At 37.3% G+C, this 20,728-nt stretch overlaps 1 protein-coding gene across 11 annotated transcripts in view; it reads left to right on the top strand.

Annotated features, from left to right (window-relative positions):
- Positions 1 to 20,728, top strand: part of KCNMA1 (potassium calcium-activated channel subfamily M alpha 1) — a 423,839-nt gene that overhangs the window by 287,145 nt on the left and 115,966 nt on the right. For all 11 annotated transcript variants that reach the window (XM_063405917.1, XM_063405920.1, XM_063405918.1 and 8 more), the window contains 7 exons: positions 1,961 to 2,071; positions 3,866 to 3,971; positions 5,399 to 5,481; positions 7,588 to 7,657; positions 9,028 to 9,183; positions 17,626 to 17,735; positions 20,119 to 20,187. In XM_063405917.1, the coding sequence (XP_063261987.1) occupies positions 1,961 to 2,071; positions 3,866 to 3,971; positions 5,399 to 5,481; positions 7,588 to 7,657; positions 9,028 to 9,183; positions 17,626 to 17,735; positions 20,119 to 20,187 (705 nt within the window). The remainder of the gene's footprint in view (positions 1 to 1,960; positions 2,072 to 3,865; positions 3,972 to 5,398; positions 5,482 to 7,587; positions 7,658 to 9,027; positions 9,184 to 17,625; positions 17,736 to 20,118; positions 20,188 to 20,728) is intronic.

The raw sequence follows: 20,728 nt of genomic DNA, 5'->3' as shown, positions 1-20,728 counted from the left end.
TACCCAAATGCAAGAGTTTTTGGCAGCCAAATGTTTTATTTTCGCTGGAGCAGATTGCTGTGAGTCCCTCCTCAGTGAGAGTCATAACAGGATTGTACCAAATGCCTCTGCTTTCAGGAGGAGCTTTTCGTAGCAAATAACCTCTGGAGGTGTCTGAGAGCATGAATTACTCTGTAATCTTCTGATGCTTTCATAATTTCTTCTGCAATACAATATTTTGTGTTGCACAGCCATACTTTTAAAATGTGGACTCTAGTTAGTGACAGAAAAGAACCCATATTAAGTGAAATCAGCCAGGGAGGTAATAAATCTTTTCCATAGGAACGCAGTGTATCAGAAGAGCATTCAGGAAGAGACCCAGCTAAAGCTAACAGCACTGGATCTGTACAAAGGACTTCCCCTACAATCAGGAGTTATTTCTGCTGTGAAAAGCAATGTATAAGCTGTCCAGATGGAAAGTTCAATTTCTTAATAGTAGTAGGTGGAGACATTTGAAGAAAGTAATACCTGTAGTTTAAAATCAGTCATCTTTGGAAATGTGTACAGACAGCATAAGGAATACAAATTATTATTTTTAGCTGCTATTTATAATTTTCCTGGAATTTGGTGGGTTTTTGGTGCTAGATGGGTTTATAGTCAGGAAAAGTGTTGAATACCACGAGACAGAAAGAACTTTCCTCTGTGTTTGTGTAATGTAGTGTACCAAACAGTCTGTTCAGAATTTACATCATGTAAACTACTCAGGTTTTAAATATCTCTTCAAAATCTGAAGCTTTCTGAGGTTTTCCATTACTGTTGGATGTACAATAATGCACTCAGTCATACTTGTACACCTCTGGCAACTCAGGGAAATGGGGAAGAGTCCTTCTGGTGGGGGCACTGTAGGTGTGGTTCCTGCAGCATGCTGCAAACTCTGCCAGGTTGCAAACCTCCCAGAGGACACCCCTGGAGGACCCCTTGCCCAAGGAAAAAGGCTGACCTGATAGATTTTACATCTTGTTTTCTGATGCTGTGCTTACCATCTCATAAAACAGGAAAGCTTTAACTCGTGTTTTTGTGGTTTTAAGTGTTTCTGGCTCAAGAACATTTATTGCACCCAAAACTTACGTTTAAAAAACCAAAAAAAAGGGCAAAGCAGAAACTATGAATAGCAAATTTAGCAATAAACATTCATATATCAAGTCCTGTGTTAAATACAAACCATCATGGCCAGAGTCTCTTAAAAACTTCTATTTCTTGCCTGTTAAACAAAATGAAACAATTGAAATTTTAGATTGTTGCAGTTTCTAAAATTGCATTTGGGTCTTGGTGATGTCATTAAATACTCATATAAAAGGAGTTTCCATATTTCAAAATAAATGTTTAATGCACTCTGCTCTGCCAGAAAAGTGGTAATAGTAAACAAGAACTTTTTGTTGTAAAGTACTCTCCTTCTAGGATTTATGGTAGGAAAAAGATTTATTTTCTTGCTGCTTATGGCCTGTAATTGGCAAGCCTTGCACTACTTTCCTTGGTATAAAAGTTTGCTTCAACTATAGAAAAATATTGAATTATTTTAGGGAGATTTGCTGTCGTAACCCAAATATTTAAACAGTAAATCTCATTAGAGGAGTTAAAGATATCAAGAAAGATGGGTAAAATGAAGAAATATGACTTTGAAAGAGACTGGTTAATACAGTGCATAAACACATATATAACTGATCCTACTTACTGTTAAATGTGAAATACAGCATGGGCAAATGGCATTACAGGTGAGAGCGTGTATATATAAATATTTGCAGTTGCAAAAACCTTTTGGAATTGATATCTTTCTTTTCTGACTTTGTGGAATAGGATCTAGAGAAACATCAAGAGGAGACTAATGCTCTTTTTTTCTCAATAAGTTATCATTTCCATCTCTGCTTGCTTGTTTGCTTGTTTTACCTTCTTTGCAAGAGTAACTCTGATTTTTCTGTGACAGGCACATAGTTGTCTGTGGTCACATAACACTTGAAAGTGTGTCGAACTTCCTGAAGGACTTCCTGCACAAGGATAGGGATGATGTCAATGTAGAAATCGTCTTTCTGCATAAGTGAGTAACCTGTCAACATTGGTCATATCATCTGTTACTAAGGCTCATTAAGTTAAGCTGTATCTTCTGAGAAGACAGAATATGTAAAGCTCCGAATAACCGTAAAATTAATATTTGCATTTATGTTTATTAACAATATGTCTTGAGAACAGTTTTTTTCCCCTGCATTTTCCATTGTCCCCTACTTAAGTGTATTTGTTTCAAGCAGACAGACTTCAGACCCGGTTGTGGTGTTTGTGAGGGACATAGCTAAATGCATAGTTGAAGTGGGGATTGGGTTATGAATTAAAAAATATTGAAATGCAAATAAAGACATCAGAGATTTTTTTAGCGGAAAATAGTCCTAGAAAAACTACAAAAATTAATAACATCAGTAAAACCAATGAAAAACACTGTATGTTTTACAAACTTACAGTATCTGGAAGTACCTTTTCACCCTCTATTTCTCTAGCAAAAATGCTTATTTCAAATTGCAGAGTATTTATAAAATGAAATATGTTGGTGCAGATTCAGTTTTAATATAACAGATACTTTACAAATACAAGGACGATAGAAATTAAATTCTTGTCATGAAGATAATCATTACTGGTCTTTACTATGTTATATACACATACCTACACACACGTGGTATCTTGCTTTTTTCTGATGGGGAATTTGGAAAGATGTCTTAATGAGGCTGGTGTTTCTTGCAGGCTCTACACAATGTGTAAGTTAATATTAATTTAATAGATAATACAATGCAAAATAGCCATGCCTATGGGAGGAACTACTAGAAAAAGCCATGTGATAGGAGACAGTGTCTTTTCTGTTCTGTAACTGCATCTGTTTAAAAGAGTTGCGAGTTATAAATAAGTAATATATTTGTATTCTACAATGCATTCTGCAGTTTTGTCAGAGAAAATGATTAAAAAGTTAAGGAATCATTTGTGATGACTTAACAGTGGAAGCTGAAAATTAAGAACCAGCAGCACTTCCGTAACTTTTTAATCAAGTCCTTTCAGTTTTAACGAACAATGATATCCTCAACTAAATACTTTTTTTTTTTTTTTTATTCCCTCTCTATGTAGTAACTAGTGGCTGTGAGAGGAAATTGGAGATCAGGATTTCCACAGTGGAAAAGTGTGGTGATAGGAATCAGGAAACTGCACATTCACATGAAAGGAGTTTAGCACCTTGCTACTTGTTTGTGCCTGTAGCTGTTAAATCCCTTCTATTTTAATGAGTGGCACCAGAAAAGATATTTACAATGTTGGTGCCATGTTATATAATTGACTGTAACCCATTTAATTTTTCTTTTGTTTCTGGCAAAATGAAATGAGACAGAAAGTCACAGCAACATTGTTTGTTTTAATTGTAGCTCATACAGGCCACAGGGTCCCTGTCTGGTTTCTTTTTATGGTTTTTAGTGATCTTGCACTGAGCTGTTTTATTCAACACAGTCAGGTATTGAGGGAATGGTACAGGCATGCAGAGGATGGTTTTGGTACTGTATAATTTCTGGGTAGAAGGCTGGGAGATGATGTTTTCAGATATTTGCACCAATACTTCTGGATTCACATCCCTTGGAAATGGACATTAGCACAGGGTGGGCCAGAAGCACTGCAGACAAAAGAAAGCAATGTAGTGTTTATTTTTTAAGAGAGGCAAGCTGGTTCCACGCCACAAAAAAAGCATCAGCAGAAGTCTGAATATCTAAAATAGATAAATGGGTGGGGTTTTAAATGCAGGAAATGGAGCAGTTACGGAATCTGACTTCTCATTTGCTCTTGTGTTTTCTTCCTCTTTCCAATGCAGTATCTCCCCTAACCTTGAGCTGGAAGCTCTTTTTAAACGACACTTCACTCAGGTGGAATTTTATCAGGGTTCAGTCCTTAATCCCCATGACCTGGCGAGAGTGAAGGTAACAGCTCTGTTGTTCTGTTCTCCTGCTAGCTGACCTTTTTCTAAGTATTCCTGGTATTATTTGGAAAAAAGGCCACTGAAGCCCTTCTTCATGTAATCTCAGAAGAATGTTTTTCCATCTCTATTATCTTAAGTAATAAATTATATCTATCCTAGTAAATCTTTTTTTTTCTGATGTCTTTAGATCTTTAATGCTAAAAAACAATGCCTTAGGATACATTGTCTGCCATTCCATTGAACTCTTTATGAAGTTTTTGTGGACATTTCATTCAAAAGTGTATTTGACATATGTTTGACATAGCAAGGTATCGTCTTACAGTAGTTGCTTAAGAAGCTGTTGTCTTAACTTATCAGAATAATTCAAAAATATTTTTTCACCCTCCAAACCCTTTTTCTGTTGTCTGCAATCCTGAAAGAAAAATGCAAGTTAAGATTTTCGATAGATAAAATTAGATAGTTTTACTTATTTAGATATGTATTTTCTAGAATTTCTAAATGGTAAATTATTTTGTTCTCTTAAAGCATGAAGCTTAAAAAAAAGAAAACTAAAGAAAAATCAAGTTGTGAGATACATCATTAACTTTTTTTGGTTTTTTTTCTCCCTAATGGAATGTAAACTGACTACTTAAGCCAAGAATATTTTAGTACCGTGTTATTAACACTTACTGGAGTGCTAATCATGTCTTTTGTCCATTTTTGACTGCAGAAATTGCTTAAGCTTTTTGTAGCCCAGTGCACAGTTTTAGTTCATTAGAGCATGTTCTAATTATGACCATAAAATCGTGTGTTCTTTTGTGTTCTGTATTCAACCCTTCTTTGTGTTGATGTTTGGTTGTATACACTGGAAAATACTTTTGTCATCTGCTTTGAGTTCTGTAGAGCTCAGGTTTGTGTGAATCTAGAGGTCCTGTGGATAGATCACTTGTCCTTCTCTTGCTTTCTGTATCTGAACAGAATCAGAGTTCTGTATCTGAACTAAATCAGTTCAGCCACCTCTTCCTGTTTAGAATGGGAAGGTACTTAAATTCCCAAACAAAGCTGCAGGACTCCGGGAGCACTGTTACTGATGTAACAGGAACTTCCCATGGATTTAGAAGTCCGAATTCCAGTATCTGGTTACAAAAGATGAACGTTACCACCTTTGTGGCTCAGCTGATACAAAGTGGGAGTCATCAATTGAACTGCTGATCTGCTCTGATCCTCATAAACAAGTTTCAAGAAATTCTCTGCGTATTTGAGAGTGGTTGTAACTCATGAACTGGCATGAATGAACTCATGTTAGCCTAGAAATGCTTTTGATCAGCAGGATTGAGAAGTGACACTCACACTCATGCTGCCAGTGCTGGGTTCCCTGACAGTTTATGAGGAAAGAAGAGCTGGAAAGAGACATTGCTTTATATGTTTCCTTTTTCTTTGGTGTCTCAGATAGAGTCAGCAGATGCGTGCCTAATCCTTGCCAATAAATACTGCGCTGACCCAGATGCTGAAGATGCCTCCAATATTATGAGGTAAACTCTGTAGTTTTTAAAAGCTTTTTGGTTCGTAACTCTGATTAGCTAATTTTATATCTGATCTGTTGCACTTAAAGAACATTGTAGGATTTTTTGTTTTAGAGGACAAAAGATCCTCACAGAAGTTCAGAGGTGAGAGTACCTCAGCTGTTTCATCTGTCAGTAGTGTGTCACAAGAGACACTTGGAGCACAGGCTTTGGCACTGTCAGTGGTTGTGCAGGAGTTAGAGTTTGAGTGTTCCTAGCTGAAGGCAGAGAGGAAAGGGAATGCAGTGAGGTTGTTGCAACAATACATGGCGTGAGTGCAGGCACTGCAGGGCTGCTGTCAGCGCCTTCAGCCCTTCATTCCCTGCTGCTCCTGGGTGCAGCTGCTCCTGCAGGTAATGCACTGCTCAGGGGATAGCACAGTCTGCTGCCTCCACCCTGCTTTTTTCACACTGAAGGCCAATCATTGCTTGCTTTGATTCAGGAGGCATTTACGACATTAGGGACCACCAGATCTCCTCCTGCTCTCCTCTTTGTGGTCCCTGAAGGGAGGAGATGAAAAAGTCGATCAGTAGATGGCAGCCAGAGTTACAACAAACCTAAGCCGTTCCAATTTTTTTGGTCATACAATCCTAGTTTTATTGAGATCTGTCTCTGTTTTAAAATTAAAATCTCAGTCACTGATTGATTAAAACTTCTCTACTATTGGATTAGCCAGTAGCCAATTTTACTAGCTTTTCAGGAGTTTTCATGCTGTGTATTGAAGGAAAGGGAGAAATAAAAAAAATGCTACTAAAATTGCTCTTCTAGAAAAGTACCACTGTGTGCAAGAGATGTAGCTATCTGAGAACGACACAAGGCTAAAATATACCTAGTTTCATTTTACAAACATGGTTTGAGTTACAATGCAAGAAACTTCATTTTGACATTGATTGCGTAAATGCATTAAAAATATACCAGTCACAGATCAATGCATTCTTAGTAGATTTAATACATTTAATGTAATAAAAACAAAAATTTTGATGTGAGAGTGTAATTCTCTTTTTTTTTCTCACAATTGAATTTTTTAAAAAATGAATGTTTAATTAAACAATTCAAGAAATGGAAAATGAGAAGAAAGACTTGTTAAAATAATGCAGGGGTTTTTTATGTTTCCTTTTTTAGCCTTGGCATGCATAAAAGCACAAGCCAAACCAGTAGTTTACAAGATATGTTCTACAAAACACCTCTGTGAACGCTTATGGCATTCAGTCTTATGAGACTGATGATTCCATAATAAGTCTGATTTTTTTCATTGTTTTATCTTCTTTTTCTACCTTTAGATTTAAATACAAGACTTTTTTTTTGGCCATTCATCTCTTTAATTTTGGTCAATAATTTTTTTAGGACATTATCAATTCATGCATTTCTCAGACATTTTTCTTTCCAGCCACTAAAAATCTGTGAACAATTCAGTATATCTTAGATTCATTAAGTAATTTAGAATGCCGAAAATGTGCATATTATGAAAGTAGCCCCATGTTTTATAAATGCAGCATTCAGCTATCAGTTTTTATATTGGTCTTTGGATTAACCCATCCAAAATTAAGATGAATTTGCATGTGTAACAAAAAGTCATTATTCAAGGTATTTAGATATTATAAATGCGTAGCAGTGTAAATAAATAATATGTGATGGTGCAGAAAGAAATTAATTTTTTTCAGGCATTTATCACGGGGAAACTTGATCAAGTATATTTATTCAAATACACAAAGATAATCACTGAGGATGATGCAACAATTCCAACTGCATTATTTTCTTAACAGAATCAGTATCTGAACAGAAATGCTAAAACAAATCTCTTTTTCTGCAAACTCCATGAGAGCAAACCATTCAGCTGAATATTTCCTGAGGCTTATTGTTCTCTAGGGCTAGCCACTAATTCTTACCTCAGTTTGACTATGTGTTAAGTGTTTCAAAGGTCTGACATCAATCAATTTGCTTTACAGGCAGATGAATAAGGGGATGTAGTTTTAATTGTGGGACTTCACAACACAGTAAAATAGAGGTATTTGTATACATTATCCAAATACCATATCAGTTAAAAGTTATATTAATAGTTTTTCCTTTTCTTTTTAGAGTTATTTCCATAAAGAATTACCATCCGAAGATAAGAATTATCACTCAGATGTTGCAGTACCACAATAAGGTAATGTGATGGCCAGTGTTTCTTCTCAGAGTTTTTTGCTACATGGCATTCATTCATACATAATTTTTCTAGTTCCAGTAACAGCAAGCATTTTTTTTCCCAAACTAAAACATCTTAATAAACCTTGTCAAGTAATCCAGTTACAAAGTAATTTAGTTTTATTTATATGTACAAGGGACTTTATCAAAATCTTGACATTTATTAGTTGGCTAGGATCTAGTTCTCAAAGCTACAGTGTCCATAGTTGTTATTGATTCCAGATGACCGTTCAGCACTTCAGTTCTGTGAGTTCTGCTCTTATTGTCTTCTTGGAGGTTGTTGTGATTTTTTTGATTCTGGTGCGACCATGTAGAGCTGAAATTGCCGCGCAGTAGGTACAAAAAAATGTATGTGGTTTTAATATAAAACATAGCTCAGTTGTAGAATTCAGTACTAAGAATATTGTGAAGTTCAAAAGTACAAATCCACTTTGGAAAGGAATTTGAAAAAAATTTTGACAGTCATTTTGTGATCCTTAAACACAACGAAGTCAATTTATTCAGTCCTGAGATGAGGAAGTCCCTGAACTGCTGACTAACAGGGTAAGGAAGGATATATCAGATAACACACTACTCATGTGTGGCCTGCTTCTTCTATTAGCTCTGAAAGAATCAACCACTGCCCAGTGTTCGAGAAAAAGCTTGACTGGGTAAACCTTCATTCTGTGAAATACAGAATAAAACTGGTACTAGGAAGGTTTGATAACAACCCCTTATACCTGTAACCTCTTGCTAGAACAAGAACAACTACTGTTGCTTGTTATGGCCTCTTCCTGTATGTTATGGAAGAAACTTGTCTTTTTATAGAATGAAAGCAAGGGTTTTCTCTGCTTTAAGCAGCCATAGAGGGGAAGGTTTTTAAATACTGCAGTTTATTTGCTATTCCAATGGTTAGGTTTTCCAGAATAGCATTTTATCAAAAATTGTTAAAAAGTTTTTAAATTATAGTATCCTTTAAAGGTTGCAGCTTCGCATAAGTTGTAATCTAAGTTGTATTAGCTTCCTGTGTATTATGTGTGTCCCTTATCAGTCAGACAGTAGCTCAAAGTGCTGTAAAAGGAACATGCAGAAGGGAAGGAAAGCTTTACAATATTCTGCTTGTTCAGGTGTGAGGATGGACCTGACAGAGTCCACAGCCAGCACGTCTTGAGAAATGTAGGATTTTATCTCTAGTAGGTAAGAATGGAACATTTCTTAGCAGAGAGTTAAGCTCTGAAACACTTGAAGTGCTTCTGCCTACTCAGAAAAAGTCAAGGCATTAACAGAAAATCATTCACTGCTATCTGTGTCTGGTTCTTCACTTGTGGGACATTTTGTTTGTTTGTTTTCCAGGCCCATCTACTAAATATCCCAAGCTGGAACTGGAAAGAAGGGGATGATGCAATCTGTCTTGCTGAGCTGAAGCTGGGTTTCATAGCCCAGAGCTGCCTGGCCCCGGGCCTTTCAACAATGTTAGCCAACCTCTTCTCCATGAGGTCGTTCATAAAGGTAATGCCCTGTCTCATTAGAACATATTAGTCTGCAGTTCTGGTTGTCAGAGACTGGAGAAGAGAACATGACTCAAACGTGAAACAGATAGAAAGACATTGACAGATTTTGTAAGACTAAAAAAACCAGCACACACCTCCATGCTAAGGTTTTTTGCTGAAAAGTAGGCAATAAGCCAGATTCTATCAACTTGTGTTGTTTGTTTTGTTTTGTTTGTTTTTTTTTTTTATTCAGCAAGTGTCTGGCCTTTAAAATATTTTCCAAATCATCATCCATTTACAGAGAAATATTTCTGGCATTTTGTGGTTTTGCTTGATTTTAGACAAACCACATGTTGTGCTATGAGAAATGTTGCTGCAGCTAAAACAAAAATATGATTTATCTAAGTCCCATGTAGCAACAAAGTGCCAAGAAAAAGGGACTGGTCCTTTTGGTCTGTTCCATCAAGAGACTAATGGACCTCTGACTGTGAGTAAATAAGGAACATGTGTTAGAACTGAGGCTCAAACTTCCCAGAACATCATTCATGTAATTGTTTCTCCTCAGTCGAAGAGATATTTTGGACTTAGATTGCAAAGTTTTAGCCCAGTTAGACTTCTGTAGCAGCTGCACTGGTTCACTGGACCAAGGCCTCGATTGCAGCAGTCATTGCATCCTTCCTGGTGCATTTCAGGGACACTGATTCCAAAGATAAAGGATGGGCAGTTTCCAGTCTCATGGGTATTATTGATAGCATGAGAAACACTGGAGTAAAAGGTAGGCCGTGGTCCACTTCAAGTCATTTGTGCAAGTAAGGTAAAAATAAAAATACCCTGGTATCCTCAGATGATAAAGCCGTGCCTGTTCTCTTAGAGGTGCATATGTTGGTGCAGGACAGTGAGTCTTTATTTGCTTCTTATAAAGTCTTGCCATTATTATGAAGGTATGCTTAGAAGACAGCAGGCTCCCATGTGCCAAAAATATTTCATACTATTGCATTTAACAAAAAAGGCCAGTTTTCAATGGTGAAACAGGTCTGAACTCTGCACTTTACTGCCTGCAGTTACAGTATCTTCATCTTTATTCATCTTTATTCATCTTTATTCATGTTATGAAAACAAAACAAAACAAAACTAAACTAAAGCCCACAAAAACTGAAAGAAACAAAAAGAAAGAATGTTGTTTTAGTTCAGCAAACTGGGAATCTGTCTGTGACTCCTCAGCATGTGGCCATTTGGATATTAATCCTTTCTACCTATAGCCCAGAAGAAAACTGTATCTCCTGTGAACATCATTCTCTTTGCCAGTCAGTTTGGTCTCTCTCACTCTTGCCTGCTGGGGTAACCCAAGACTCTCAGGAGTCTCAAACATTTGTATCAGTCCCAGTAATGTAACTCAAATTACTGAGGCAGCCTGTTGGGCGAACTCTGTCTTGGCACCAGAGTACGTGTGAAAATTTTGCTCACTTTCTGTCTTTCCAGAATAATAAGGGGTCAGTTTTCTCCCAAGGAGATCCAAATATATGGATATCCTCAGAAGCCTCAATCTTAATTCAAGCTATTTTAATACTGATTTTAAACAGTGACAAAATGGAGAGATTCACTAAATGATAAAGTATACAAATTTTTAACTGTGGGGGAACTGTACTAGAATCACACACATTTATGGTCTGAATTTTGGTCTAAAAACATTTAAAGAAGTCAAAACCTGAATACATACAGGTACCATGTTTCCAGAAGATGCATGTAACCACTTCTGCCATTATCTTAGCCACCTATGTTTTCTTATTTTATAATACATTTTTATAATAGTTCCAGTACAGTTACAGATGGGATCTCATTGATTAACAGTTTTAAGCTGAAGGCTCAGCTTTGCAAGGCATTCCTCAAATTACATCTGAGTATCTCTCTGTACACAGAATAAGCATAAAAATAGCAATGAATTTGGAGGAAGCTGTCATTGTCAGTTTTGCTCTTGTGTCTGATTATATAGTTATAAACAGAGTAATGTGCAGACTTATCTTATGTGACTTCAAATGTCATCTTCACATGGCAGTGGGAGGAAAAAATACCATAAGAGAGTGCATTAAGATTGCAATAGTTTTTTAATACTGACTAAAAATATGTTTGCCACATCATTAAGAGTGAATTTTCTAGGCAAGTAAAATGCACATCTTCACTTCCTAAGATCTCTGACTAATTCAAAATCTGAAGCCAAATAAATGAACAGGAATTGAGACACATTTATGTGACTCTAACCCTGTTGCTGATAACAAAAGGTTTGTTTATTTAGCTGAAAGAATGTTCTTTCTCATATGTTGCACTCTAAAAACTTGAAAACTTGCTGAATAGTGGCTGTGAATCAGCAGTGCATTGTAGGAGAGCAGCTACATTGATTAGAAATGCTGAAGAGGACTCTATTGAAGAGAAATATTTCCATTCTCTAAAAGAACCTTCACCCCTTTTCATTAAGAGCATTCAATTTAAGTACTGTCAGACCTTCATAAATTCCTTGGGTAAACATTATTAGTGGAGTCTCCCACCAGTCAGGAGATTGCCAGGAAAATGTACAAAAACTTCTCAATTTTTTAATGAAAGCTTGAAATATGTGTTTGTTCCACCTCCACAGTGTGATTAGACAGTGATTTAATGTGCCATATATGTTTGGTCAATCAAACACAAATGAACATGACTGATGGTGACATTCCACACATTTAACTCATTATGTGTTACTTTACAGCAAAATTATTTGTGTAAACAGTCTGCTTAGTGTTAGAAATAAAACAAACTTCAGAAACCTCAAAATTTTACATTTGTTCCTAATATTTTCCTTTTGGTTTTAACCATGTAATATCATATGGAATCCTTTATGTTCTTTTTAGCACCAAACTGAGCAAAAAGGAAATCAGCTCAAAATATTAATGTTCTGTAAACACTTAAAGACAGATAGATTGCACCAAACTATATGCTGAGGGAAAAACCCCTCACAAAACCTTACACCTGTATTTTAATAATCCAGACTTCTTATAACATAGACGGTTACTATTGTAGTAAAAAAGGAATTTGGACTCTCTATTAACTTGCACAGTCTCAGAAAAAGGTGGAAATACTGACTGTACTGCAATTTCTGTATTGTTTGAATTAGCAAGTGCATACCAGAAGTCTGTCTATATGAAAAACATTGCTAAAAGCAGACACGTGGAATAATAGGCAGAGGTGATCAAATTTTGTCCCTGCGTACAATCCTACAAGCCAATCTACGACCTACAAGTAAGGTTGGAATTGCTGTGTAAATTAATAAAATGTGGAATGTGGTACTCAAGTGTAACACAAGTCCACAGCCAAATTAGTTTTGTCTTTGCTCCATAGGTAAGACAGCCAGTACACCTCATTCCAGACCTGAAAATTATCTAGAGCTGTCTGTATTATCCTCTAAGCTATTTTGAGAGCCAGAATGTTTTGTGGGCTCTTTTGGCAGCTTTTACTCACACCTACATGTATGCAATGCCCACTTTACGTTCCTTTGTAGTCCGGACTAAAAGAGACACATAATAAAACCACACAGATCTCTATCACTGGGGTGCTTACCTACACCAACAGAACACATCAACCTGTTTGCTGTTTATTTTTGACCACCTACCAGCCTTGGACTGATCTAAGGTGTGGAACTGGAGTATGAACAGTGAATTCCTTGACATGTAGGAGGGCTTTAAAGGGGAGTGAGAAAGAAATGCAGTGTTTTGATTTATTGTGAGGTTCTTCAGGAAACTGCATAATAAACTGATTACATGATCCTACTCTCAGGACTTAAACCAAATAATAAATGTAGCCTGTTACCAAATACATGATCTTCAAAGATCATGTAAAGATTTTCCTCACTGTAGTGCTTTAAAATCATTGATTCTAGGAATTAAAATCTGTTGTGGTTTAAAACTGTTTGCTGTGTACACATAGTATCAGTCCTTGTGATAAGAGCGTATTTGTCTTGGGCTAAAGTCTGCCATTTCCAATGGGACTGCATTTCCAGTCAATCGTTTGAAAAGATCAACACCAGTCCATGCTTCACCTCATGACTGGATAGAAATCTTGCCCTGTTTAGTATATTTGAAACTATTAGAAGTAGAGCCTGTATGCCGTTCAGTTTAAATCCATCAAGGCCAGAATCTAATAAAGAATTAGATGTCATTATTTTTTAAGGATATTCTTTCTGCCTTGACCCACTACAAAATTCTACATTAGTACTAATGAGGAAAAAGTGAATAAATCTCATTTGTAATTAGAACAAATCTTAATTAGCATATTTGATGTTTTATAAAATATGCTCTTTTTATACAAATTTTAAAAATCATCCTTGCATACAGAAAGCTGTGGAAATAGTTGGCTGAGATTGTAAAGTCTTCATAGGACTAAGACCATTTGTTAGCTTTGATTTCTGCAGCCAATGGAATTGAGTAAAGACGTAGTTGATAATTTATAATAGTTAAGGAAATGCAATTATAAGGCTGTAAATCTAAGAAGCTTCACTCTGTGATATGATCATAAGAACTGCTTTCAGCCATTTACTTTTCTATCAGATCTAGATATCCATATGCGAAGGCATAACAAAATTAGACATTGCCTCAAGCTGTTTGGGTGGACTGAAAGGGTATTATAGGTGAATGGGAGGAAATATTTTAACTGCATTGATTTCAAAGTACACTTCCTTTTCCATGACCAATGAAGAATATTCAAGGTCATACTGAGTTAAGAGAAGGGGTTATGGCTTTAGACTGGCAGAAGGCAGGATTGGATTAGGTATTAGGATGAAGCTGTTTACTGTGAGGGTGGTGAGGCACTGGAACATGCTGCCCAGAGAAGTAGTGATTGCCTCATACCTGGGAGTGTCCAAGGCCAGTTGCATGGGGCTCTGAGCAGCCTGGTCCACTGGAAGGGGTCTCAGCCAGGGACACCACAGGGGTTGGAATGGGGTGATCTTTAAGGTCCCTTCCAACACAAACCATTCTATGATTCTCTGCGTGCTTTCTTTTCATTCTCATCATTGTTTGAGATAGAGAATTGTAAGATTAAACATTCTCAAAGGCTTTGTCCTGTTTTGTGTTCTTTCTGTGGTGGTGAGCTGATGAGCTGATCTTATTCAATGCTAAGGGGGGAAGACTTAACATCTCCTTTCACTGTGCTGTAAAGGAATTGTATATCCACCATCATTTCCTTTGCAGAATGAAATGAAAAATCCTAGGTCACACTGCAACTCTAGCATTTGTTCTCTGTCTTGATAGTGATACTTAGATCTTGGCAGAAGAGATTATATGGCATGCTCAGGTTCTGATACACTCAGTCTCTTTCCTGTAACTATTTATGTCATTACACTGAAAAGCAAATGCTATGAGCAAGATAGATCTTTTGGAGCTACAGAGCTCCTGATAATTACACTGCTGGGCGTAGGGCTGGGTGTATTAAAGGTTTTCATTTTCTTCTGACAATACTAATGGTTGTGCTTGCCAGAGCTACATCATTTTTTCATATCTCTGTCACCATGTCTCACGAGGAATTGCTTGTATTATGTAAATATATTTGCTGATAACAATATTGTGTCTATATATAAGATAGAGGAGAGCAGAGGACTATCATGACTTTAAAAAGATTCAGATGAAAATTACATTTCTTCTCTTGGACTGCACTCTGTATTTTTCCAGCTATTCTTCATATAGGCTATTGAAGCAGTAGATAATTTGTTCTATGACTATCAGGAGACAAAATTGCAGTATGACTTAGTCGGGGAGAGATAATCATGTGTTTGCAGTACTAGAGAGGAATCAGGAAGATTGAAGTTTTTGTGGTAGTATGACCCATTCTGGATCAGTTCCATCAGATACCTAAACTTTAAAATATCATCAGAAAGGCTTAAAGTAGTCAAGAACATAAAGTATTTTTACTCCTAAAGTATTTTTCCTCACAAAAGATACCAGGCAGGTGACCATCTGTCTCTTTGAAATGACTAGGAAAATGTCATGGTTCAGGTGGAGATAAAACAGAGACACCATCTTTAGTCGACTGTTATAATCATCTTATAACAATATTTTATGGCATCCCAAATATCAGCAATTCTTTAAATTTTGTGGTCTCCTAAAAAATCATATCTTAAACACTCCAATCACTAAATGAAGTTTAATTTAACCCTAACTGGTATCTGTGGAGCTTGATCATTGCTTTGTGAATGTTTGGGTTTTTCCAGTCCTTTCTTGGTCTTGACTGAGGCTGAGTATTTAACTGTAGGTCTGATCTGGAGTTCCTTCCTCCAAATCAAAACCATCTGTCCAAAGAAAAGAAAGCAAGGAAAGAAAGTAGAAAGGGAGATATGTAATGTATTTGTATGTTTTTTCCAACCCCAGGTGGTGTCAATCTAAGAAAAATCCACAAAATAGAATGCAAGTTACAGACATGCCCTTGCTATCATTACTCTTAGTTTTTTACCAAGCCTGGACTTTATCTCTCTTCTGTATATAGAGTTGCTGATCGGCAACATTTGCAAGCTTCCTATAAATAAAAGAGTTATAAAAAATATGATATGACTTCTCTGTGTGTGGTGAGGAGTAACACAATGCAAATGCCTTTTACCATCCCATATGGCCTGGCCTCTGAATGGTGAAACAATTTCTGTGGAAGAAATTTCTCCTGATTGTTTGCAGCCCACTTGTCAGGCTGTATATGATTTGGAACATCTCCATATTGCAATTTATTCTTGCAGTCGTTTACATCTCCAGAACTAAAGTAACTGATTATTGGCAGCCTGTCAGCAGGAGGAGGGAATAAAATGACAGTGAAAAAACCCAACCAACCAACCAAAAAAGCAAAACCCAAACAAATCAAAAAACATGAACCCTACCAAAAATAAAAATTAAAAAAAAAAAGAGGAAAAAAAAAAGAGGAAAAAATCATTTCAACTTGCATTTCACCAGGTTTTTTAACAAGTTTACATCCACTTGTTCTTTAGAGCATTTTTTGAAAGAGTGCCTTTTCACTAGTTTAACATGAGAAAAAAGATTGATTAATCCCAAATTAGTACCCAACTTTGGGATAAAAATGCAAACTTATCTAAAATACTATATTAAGTCCTGTCAAAATAGCTCTGAAGTACTGAAATTTGAAAACTTGAAATTTTTTTGGTCCAAGAGAATCATAGAATCACAGAATACTTTGGTTTGAGGGGAGTGACAGGGGTCATTGAGTCTGAGTCCTGGCCCTGTGCAGGACATGCCAAGAGTCACACCCCATGCCTGAGAGCAGTGTCCAAATGCTTCTGGAACTCTGTCAGATGGGGTGCTGTGATCACTGCCCTGGGGAGCTGTTCCAGCTCCAGCTAGGAGCTGTTCCAGGCTGGGGAGCCCAGCCACCCTCTGGTGAGGAGCCTTGTCCTGACATCCAACCTAAACCTGCCCTGGCAGAGCTTCAGGCCATCCCCCCAGGTCCTGCCACTGTCACCACAGAGAACACATCGGTGTCTGCCCCTCGTGAGGGAGGTGTAACTGAAGTGAGGCCTTCTCCAGGCTGACCAGACCAAGGGACCTCAGCTGCTCCTCATACAGCTTCACCTCAAGGCCCTTCACCACCTTCACTGTCCTCCTGTGGACACTCTCTAGCAGCTTGATGTCTTTCTGTGGTGCTCCAGACTGCCCCAGGACCGGAGTGAGGCTGCCCTGGTGCAGAGCAGAGCAGGACAGTGCCCTCCCTTGCCCCGCCGGCCATGCCTCCCTGGCCAAGGCAGGCTGAGGCACTCGGGGCTGTTCAGCCTGCAGAAGAGAAGGTTGTGTGGAGACCTCATAGCAATCTTCCAGTACCTGAAGGGAGCTGCAGGGAAGCCGGGGGGGATTCTTTGTTACAAACTGTAGTGATTGGACAAGGAGTAGTAGGTGAAAACAGAACAGAGAAATTTAGGCTAGGTATCTGGAAGGAATTCTTTACTGTGAGTCTAGTTAAACACTGGCACAGGTTGCCCAGGGAGGCTGTGGATGCCCCAGTTCAGAAAGTGTTCCAGGCCAGGTTGGATAAGGCCTTAAGCAACCTTAGAGAGCTGTCCTTCCCATGGCAGGAAGGGTTGGGAATAGGTGATCTGTAAAGTCCTTTCCAACCCTTAACATTCTGTGATTCTACTGTTTTCAAAAAGAGAAAATTGGGAAACTTTATTCCTTGTGTTCTCTACAGCTTTATTTCACCCCATGCTCTGTGTGCTTGACAAGAATTCAGTGTATTTTTTTTTGAGTATGATACTTGATTTACTGACTACAAGGACTCAGTTTTGGGGGGGTTCAGCATTCTAGAAAATCCCTTAAAAATAAGTGATGTTAATTGCCATAACAGCATACTGACTTACATGTTAAAGTCTGATTCATGTTTAAGCAGTTGTTTGTAAATTTCAAAGAAAGCTGTGATTTTTACTCAAATTCTGCATCTGTTTCTTTGCTTTTAGATTGAGGAGGATACATGGCAGAAATACTACCTTGAAGGAGTTGCAAATGAAATGTATACCGAATATCTGTCTAGTGCCTTTGTGGGTTTGTCCTTCCCTGCAGTTTGTGAGTAAGTAGAAATACATTTAATATACTGAAGTATTTCCCTTCTTGCAAGAGAAATCCGATATTTTTGCATGAGACCTTTTCACTCTGCTAAAGTCATAATGTTGCTACATCAGATGGTGTCTAATAACGTTAAAGCAATCACTGCATGGAAGTATCTGAAACATTGTAATGCCTGGTTTCAGGAGAGATTTGTAATTAATTGATTGTAAATGAAAGCATAAATGTTTTTGGTATTGAACAAACTCATTAGCAATCTTTTTAAATTGAGTTATTTACTCACAAGCACTATCCTGTTATTTTTGTAATGATTCCCCTTCTTTGAGTAGTGGTGGTCAGCATGACCATCTCAGCTTGTATTCCATTCCAAGGAAACAATGCATTAATTTAAACATATATCATGAAATCACATAAGCAGTGTGACACCTGGAGCTCTGTGGAAGTGGTTGTAAACCACTTGGAACAAGTGAAATATCAGAGAAGATATGTCCGTTCAGTTATGAGAAGGAAGCCCATAGTACATAACCACAGTGTGAGCCATGCAATTTCATTTCTGGAGACTGAAAAATACTTATGTTTATCATAGAATAAGTCTGTGAATGAGAGACTTGTATGTATAAGGTTTGTATAATAAATATTCTGTCCACATAATCAGGTTAGTTTAGCACATTCATCTATCTTTGGCTGGCACTGCTCTTCATTCCAGCCGTACTGAAAGGTCACACAAGGGCTGTGGACAGCTTTTGCTAGGGACTGTCCAAATGCTTAAAAACAAACAGACCCTACTGGGATGAGCTTGGTGTTAAACTAGTTAACATAGAAAAACTTCTGAAGACTCCATTCTTAGAGGAGGAAATAGATGAAGAAGTAAAATACCATCTCTTATGTAAAGGAGGATGAGTGTGTTTATACTCCTCTAACTCCCCTACCTTTTCCAATTTTTACAGGAGTGAAAACAGGGGAAACAACTGTTAGACAAACATTATCCATTTAGAAATTGTCTGGGATGTAGCTATGACAGAGCCCAGTCTTCAATTTGCTGGTAGAGATAAGGGGTTCTCAATCTATCCTTCTACTGTGTCAGCCAAACTGTGCTGAGTTTACTGAGGGGAAAAGTTTTTTACTATAGGTACAAAAACTTATGTCAATTTCTTGAAACAGGAAATCCTGTAACATAATTCAGAAATGTATATTATATGCAGAATAAATGGTAGCTTGTGCTGTTAACACTAGCTACAGTGATGAAAATTAAATCTCCACACCGGACCATTTTAAATGTATCAAGTTTCTACATGAGTTTGTAGGAAGATGTGACTGAGACTGTATTTGACATAAAGCTGACATTCATTTGTCTGTGCTGCTAGAATGGAGATAAAATAATCAATAAAGAAAGGGTGCTTATTGAGATTTAGAAACATGGCTGAACTTTGGAGCTCTCCTCAAGCATTTGGTTATCTGAAACATTAGCTAACTGTGTTAGTTACTTAAAGTGAAACAAAAAGATTTATCGCAAATTGTCCAACACACTAATCGCTAAAAGCATATTGAAAATTAAAACATAGTGTTACTTATTAATGAGTTCTGTGCATAGGAATTTTCATTACTGTAAGAATTGACTGCTCAATTTCCAGATGAACCAAAGGACAGGGAGAACACAATGTTCATAGCATTGGTTTGTGAAGGGGAGATTGAATGAATGGATAGGCTTGGTGTATTCATCTACCCGTGAAATATACAGACTTTGAGAACAGGTTTTGTAGTGTAGTTTTTAAAATTCATGCAGTCAATAACATTTTAAAAGTCTGAAATTAAATGAAATGTTCTGTTTCCTCAGGTTATTTGTCATAAATGCAAGTCTAGGAATGTGATTCTTTTGTAAATAGACTTCCATACAGTCTGGATGACAAAGAGCATGGCAGAGAGAGTGAGGATGGGACAGTCAATATTTCTGAAGAATTTCAAGCTTTTGATGTCAACACTAGGGTAAAGAATTAGATGAAACCAGAAGTTAATATTGGTCTGCAAGTTCGATTTGTAACTCCACCTGTATGTACTGTGTGAACATGTTCCAACCGATATATTTTCAATATGCAAATATAGTTCCTAACATTCTGTGCCCTTGGATATTGCTGGACCAGGTGTGGATGACGTTGGCTGGAGATAAACTAACCAATCTGTCTCCCACTAGCACAGAGCCTTCTAATATTTAGTAATGCAAGGCTAACCTTCACCCAGGTTCTAGGCCTACCGTTCTCTACCCCCAAATTTTCCTAGTGAAGCCAGCACATCTCTGGATTGACACTCATCCTAGCAGTGGGAGCAGCCAGGTCCCTGTGTGCTGTTGGTTGTGAAAAGGGACTGACTCCTGGCCTCTTCTCTCCCTGCAGACTGGTGTTTGCGAAACTCAAGCTCTTAATGATAGCCATAGAATACAAGTCGGAAAAACGCGAAAGCAGGTACGTCCAGCGCCACCGGCCTTTGAAATTCTCGAATGCACTGACAAGAGTTCTGCCTGCTTTTCTTTTCAGAATGAACATAGCTATTCTTTGAAACATTTCAGAATGTGACTAGCATGCCATCGCCTTGCAGCATTTCGCATAGGACTGAAAGGGACTTAATTCTGCCCTCTTCCTCCCTAAAATTAACCCTATGTTAATGTTTAGTAAAATAATTTCTAGTAAAAAGTGCAGTAGTACATATGTCTCATCTCCAGGAGTGATTTTACTTATGGAAAATCTTACAATTTTTGTGTTTATAGCATATCACTTTTAATCAGAGGTCCAGGTTACACTAATGAAAAGAGAAAAGCGAAGAACAAATGTAATATCGAAATTCATTATGTCTTTGTGTATTCTCAGAATACAAATTTCATCTAAATTACTTTGGGAAAACCAATTTAAATATGATACAGGATAAACAAATATGGGATAAATATTTAAATGACATCTGCTCTGACAAAACTTACATGAATAACATTGTGAAACTGGAAAAGATTAA

The sequence above is a fragment of the Prinia subflava genome, chromosome 9, assembly GCF_021018805.1.
Source record: "Prinia subflava isolate CZ2003 ecotype Zambia chromosome 9, Cam_Psub_1.2, whole genome shotgun sequence".
Lineage (NCBI taxonomy): Eukaryota > Metazoa > Chordata > Aves > Passeriformes > Cisticolidae > Prinia > Prinia subflava.
The sequence above is the reverse complement of the archived record's forward strand: the minus strand, read 5'-3'. Positions and strand labels throughout refer to the sequence as shown.